We start from the raw sequence: 6002 nt of genomic DNA, 5'->3' as shown, positions 1-6002 counted from the left end.
GAAACGCGTTGGTGAACTCATACTTTGGTAAATAAAAATCACTTTGACCTATTAAACATCAAGGGTGCTCTCTCACTTTTTGCCCACCTTCCTCTGACTTGGGTTCTAGCTTTCCCCTACTCTACTGCCCCGTTGGAGATTTCTCCTCACTTCCTGTCATGGTGACTATGTGGTCACCAGAAAAGGAAGTGAGGGTATAACTCCACCAATGGGGCCACAGAGAGTAGGACAACCTCAGAGCAGGGGTAGCCAAACTTCGCCCCCTCCAGCTGGGGGTGAAACTACAAATCCTATGATGCACCTGCCTCTGGGGGGTCATGACTGTGGCTGTCAGAGTGTTGCAATGCCTCATGGGACTTGTAGTTCCTCAGCAGCTGGAGGGCCGACGTTCGGCTCCCCCTGTGATGGAGAATCAAACTCTTTCCTGCTCTGAAGGGTTCCATCTTGGAGAACTTGATGGCAAAATCCGCCTTTGCCCTCAAACCTGTTGTGCGCGGGGTAAGATCTGTGCGACGCAGGACTCTACCTTTCTCCCCACCAGGTTGTTGTGCAGGTTCATCAGGGTGCGGGCGTTGCGCTTCACCTCCCGCGCATCCATGAACTCGCGAGACAGGCGTATGCCGTGCTTCACGTCGGCGGAGCACCCGCCCCATCGCCATCCCTTGTCGGGGTCGTGGTGGCCGTGCTTGTCCCGATCACAGCCGCAGTAACTCAGGTTGCCGTGGCTACAGGCGTTGGTGATGGCGTGGGCGGTACCAGCTGACAGGATGGCGTAATAGAAGGCGGTTTCTCGACTGCCTGGTCGGTAAAAACAAAAAAATTATGATAATTATGTTACAACCAACATTATAAAGATGAAGCTAAATGTGATCATATTCTGTACTCTCTGGTTCCTCCCCTCCCCCCTCCCCAACACGCTAATGACATGCTTAAATGAAACCTTTACGTTTTTATTACCTACTGTCACCCTGTACTTGCTGTACATAGCAAGTGGGAGGGGCTGTCAGGGTGCTGTACATAGCAAGTGGGAGGGGCTGTCAGGGGGCTATACATAGCTGGTGGGAGGGGCTGTCAGGGAGCTGTACATAGCAAGTGGGAGGGGCTGTCAGGGGGCTATACATAGCTGGTGGGAGGGGCTGTCAGGGAGCTGTACATAGCAAGTGGGAGGGGCTGTCAGGGGGCTATACATAGCTGGTGGGAGGGGCTGTCAGGGAGCTGTACATAGCAAGTGGGAGGGGCTGTCAGGGGGCTATACATAGCTGGTGGGAGGGGCTGTCAGGGAGCTGTACATAGCAAGTGGGAGGGGCTGTCAGGGGGCTATACATAGCTGGTGGGAGGGGCTGTCAGGGAGCTGTACATAGCAAGTGGGAGGGGCTGTCAGGGGGCTATACATAGCTGGTGGGAGGGGCTGTCAGGGAGCTGTACATAGCAAGTGGGAGGGGCTGTCAGGGGGCTATACATAGCTGGTGGGAGGGGCTGTCAGGGAGCTGTACATAGCAAGTGGGAGGGGCTGTCAGGGGGCTATACATAGCTGGTGGGAGGGGCTGTCAGGGAGCTGTACATAGCAAGTGGGAGGGGCTGTCAGGGGGCTATACATAGCTGGTGGGAGGGGCTGTCAGGGAGCTGTACATAGCAAGTGGGAGGGGCTGTCAGGGGGCTATACATAGCTGGTGGGAGGGGCTGTCAGGGAGCTGTACATAGCAAGTGGGAGGGGCTGTCAGGGGGCTATACATAGCTGGTGGGAGGGGCTGTCAGGGAGCTGTACATAGCAAGTGGGAGGGGCTGTCAGGGGGCTATACATAGCTGGTGGGAGGGGCTGTCAGGGAGCTGTACATAGCAAGTGGGAGGGGCTGTCAGGGGGCTATACATAGCTGGTGGGAGGGGCTGTCAGGGAGCTGTACATAGCAAGTGGGAGGGGCTGTCAGGGGGCTATACATAGCTGGTGGGAGGGGCTGTCAGGGAGCTGTACATAGCAAGTGGGAGGGGCTGTCAGGGGGCTATACATAGCTGGTGGGAGGGGCTGTCAGGGAGCTGTACATAGCAAGTGGGAGGGGCTGTCAGGGGGCTATACATAGCTGGTGGGAGGGGCTGTCAGGGAGCTGTACATAGCAAGTGGGAGGGGCTGTCAGGGGGCTATACATAGCTGGTGGGAGGGGCTGTCAGGGAGCTGTACATAGCAAGTGGGAGGGGCTGTCAGGGGGCTATACATAGCTGGTGGGAGGGGCTGTCAGGGAGCTGTACATAGCAAGTGGGAGGGGCTGTCAGGGGGCTATACATAGCTGGTGGGAGGGGCTGTCAGGGAGCTGTACATAGCAAGTGGGAGGGGCTGTCAGGGGGCTATACATAGCTGGTGGGAGGGGCTGTCAGGGAGCTGTACATAGCAAGTGGGAGGGGCTGTCAGGGGGCTATACATAGCTGGTGGGAGGGGCTGTCAGGGAGCTGTACATAGCAAGTGGGAGGGGCTGTCAGGGGGCTATACATAGCTGGTGGGAGGGGCTGTCAGGGAGCTGTACATAGCAAGTGGGAGGGGCTGTCAGGGGGCTATACATAGCTGGTGGGAGGGGCTGTCAGGGAGCTGTACATAGCAAGTGGGAGGGGCTGTCAGGGGGCTATACATAGCTGGTGGGAGGGGCTGTCAGGGAGCTGTACATAGCAAGTGGGAGGGGCTGTCAGGGGGCTATACATAGCTGGTGGGAGGGGCTGTCAGGGAGCTGTACATAGCAAGTGGGAGGGGCTGTCAGGGGGCTATACATAGCTGGTGGGAGGGGCTGTCAGGGAGCTGTACATAGCAAGTGGGAGGGGCTGTCAGGGGGCTATACATAGCTGGTGGGAGGGGCTGTCAGGGAGCTGTACATAGCAAGTGGGAGGGGCTGTCAGGGGGCTATACATAGCTGGTGGGAGGGGCTGTCAGGGAGCTGTACATAGCAAGTGGGAGGGGCTGTCAGGGGGCTATACATAGCTGGTGGGAGGGGCTGTCAGGGAGCTGTACATAGCAAGTGGGAGGGGCTGTCAGGGGGCTATACATAGCTGGTGGGAGGGGCTGTCAGGGAGCTGTACATAGCAAGTGGGAGGGGCTGTCAGGGGGCTATACATAGCTGGTGGGAGGGGCTGTCAGGGAGCTGTACATAGCAAGTGGGAGGGGCTGTCAGGGGGCTATACATAGCTGGTGGGAGGGGCTGTCAGGGAGCTGTACATAGCAAGTGGGAGGGGCTGTCAGGGGGCTATACATAGCTGGTGGGAGGGGCTGTCAGGGAGCTGTACATAGCAAGTGGGAGGGGCTGTCAGGGGGCTATACATAGCTGGTGGGAGGGGCTGTCAGGGAGCTGTACATAGCAAGTGGGAGGGGCTGTCAGGGTGCTGTACATAGCTGGTGGGAGGGGGATGCAGTAACGTCTTTGTCCTTACATGGCTACAAAGCTATATTTGGTCAATGACATCAGCACAGGCATCCCCGCCCCTTTTATACGCCACAGGGAATGCCCTGGCCTGCAGCTGATTGGGCAGGAGGCTCCATGTAGCTTTTGGGTTCAGAGGAGCTCAGGTTCGGGGGCCAGGCAGGCAGTGTTTTTTAAAAGACACCCCCCTTCCAGTCCGCTAGCAAAGAGGGCAACGTCCTAACGGGCAGATTAACACAATCTGATAGAAAGCATAAAGGCAGTGCTGGGCTTTCCTTTCTAAAGGCGCCCATACACCGCACGATTCTCGTACGAGAATCGCAGGAAATCCCGCCATCGTACGAGAATCGCAGGAAATCCCGCGACCGTACGAGAATCGTGCAGTGTGAATGAAGACGTGCGACCGTTTCTACTGTACGCTCGCACGTCATTTGTCTAAGGAGCACACAAGAAAACCAGCCGAAAATGATGCTTGAATGATGCTCGGGAAACAAATGCCGAACGGGCCGCTGTGCCCACGCGCACACTGCCCGTTCAGCATTGTGGTCATCGGAAGCCCGCCCCCTCAGGGGGGCGCAGCTTGCGATGATCGCAAGTACGATCTGCCTGTCCAAGATGGGCAGATCGTACGTTTTTTTAATTATGTTTACAACCATCGCAAGACTAAAGTCTCCCAGTTAATGGCATCCCTTCCACCAGCTTTGAGATCTAAGAATCCCATCAATGGGTTTTGGAGGAAAATTGTGCCAAAAAAGAGAGACCCTGACACCCTCAGGTTCCAGACCGTCTGATGAGCGGGGTATGAGCATCCACCATTGCCATCTTCCCATTTAAAGGCCCGGCACCCCTATTGATCATATTAGATGGGCTCTACCATGAATTTCAGATCTCAGGTACCCCACACCTACCTACTTTTAGCTCCGGTCCAAAGAGACTCGGCTCCCCCAAGGAGGTGCAGTTCCACCGGCTGTGCTGGAACTGGTAGCGGCATTCTTCGGTACCCAAGCGAGCGCCGGTGCCGATGGCGATCATGGCATCTGGACGAGCCTCGCAGATGCTTCTCTGTCTTGGTGACAAGCCTGGCATTTTGCGGCAGATGATACTGGCGCCAAGAGCTAGCACAGAAGATACCCCACTGCAGAGAGATGGAACAAAGAGGGCAATAGATCATAACAGGAAGGAACTGCCGGGCTTATACACACACCCCACCACCACCAACCACCACCTATGCCCACCGCACTAAGCCACTGGCTGGGCAACCTATAAAATGCTTCCCCTATCACAGTGTCCACGTTACATTGGGGTCATTGATGATGAAGTGACACTGTTGCCACCATTTGTTTTTACAAAGAGAATCCACTGCATCTGGCTTGCTTCCAGGTGTGTCCTATGGCTATGCCCCTTGAATCCGGTGTTCTATCAAAAGTTGCAACTTATCGAGTTCTCCAACCGCTTGACTTCCCCATAGTGGCCGCCTGGGTCGCTGTGGCGATTGTTACGCCACTGGCTAGAACTAAGAAGTTTGGCCAAGGAAAGCTCTTCTGCACGAGCGCCAGCCGCGGCATTGCCCTACGCACATACACCGCAGCAATGAAGTATTAAAATAAACTAGGATCACACTAATACAGCACGTTATTCATCTCAGGTGCCCATGCGGCGGCCATATTGAGTGGGGCACCTGAGATGAATAACGTGCTGGATTAGTGTGATCCTACTTCATTGTATTACTTCATTGCTGTGGTGTGTGCCCGTAGGGCAATGGCGCGGCTGGCGCTCGTGCAGAAGAGCGTACTTGGCCAAACTTCTTAGGTCTAGCTCAAAACAGGAAGTGAGGAGTTCACTGGATTTCTAGCAGATCAACATGCATCACCTCTACCAAGCCAATAGCTCCATTGTGTTGTCAGCTCAAAACAGGAAGTGAGAAGCTCGCTGCATTTCAATAGGTATATTTCTAATGACAGGCAGGGCCGGATTTTCCACTCCGTCCCGCCCCAAGGCCAGGTTCCGCAATACGCCGCCTTCAATGGAGGATGGCAGGGCGGCTAATCTCCTGTGTGATAGCAATTGGAGGTGACAGGTTCTCTTTATTGACCCCTGTCACCTCCAATACAGGAGTTCTAGCGCAGCGCTGTGCTGGAACTCCTGTGACAGGTGAGATGGGAAGAGCGCGGCACGGCACAGCGCGGCACGGCTCTCCCCTCTCACTGTGTACACGGAGCGACAGGGTTACTTTTAACCCGGCCGCTCTGCTACCTGCAGTGAGAGACTCGGCGGTGCAGGACAGAACCAGAGGAGAGAGGTAAGTGCAGGGGGGGGGGAGGTTGCAGACTTTTTACATGTGATCTCGGTGACATCGCCGATTTCACATGTAAACGAACAATCGGCTCCCCTCACTCTACATTTAGCTCGGCTTGTGCAAAGCAGGACTGAATGTAGAGAGGGCAACTTCCCCACGAGGACACCGCTGCCGCCCCCCTGCGCCCCGAGGCCCGGGCCTCCGTATCCTTGCGGGGAATCCGGGCCTGATGACAGGTCCAATATAATGTTTCGATTTGGTGATTAGCTGCCAACTTTGGGATCCAATTCACCAAGTAGAAGATCTCATGC

At 55.7% G+C, this 6002-nt stretch overlaps 1 protein-coding gene across 1 annotated transcript in view; it reads right to left on the bottom strand.

The window, feature by feature from the left end:
- Positions 1-6002, bottom strand: part of LOC108797527 (protein Wnt-7b-like) — a 14510-nt gene that overhangs the window by 2838 nt on the left and 5670 nt on the right. Inside the window, exons 3-4 of the mRNA XM_018569137.1 lie at positions 4304-4530; positions 527-798 (exon numbers count right to left, since the gene is read on the bottom strand). Coding sequence (XP_018424639.1) covers positions 527-798; positions 4304-4530 — 499 coding nt within the window. The remainder of the gene's footprint in view (positions 1-526; positions 799-4303; positions 4531-6002) is intronic.

This window comes from Nanorana parkeri, unplaced genomic scaffold (assembly GCF_000935625.1).
Source record: "Nanorana parkeri isolate BGI_ZX_2015 unplaced genomic scaffold, ASM93562v1 scaffold1291, whole genome shotgun sequence".
Taxonomy (NCBI): Eukaryota; Metazoa; Chordata; class Amphibia; order Anura; family Dicroglossidae; genus Nanorana; species Nanorana parkeri.
This window is presented reverse-complemented; position numbering and strand designations above follow the sequence as displayed.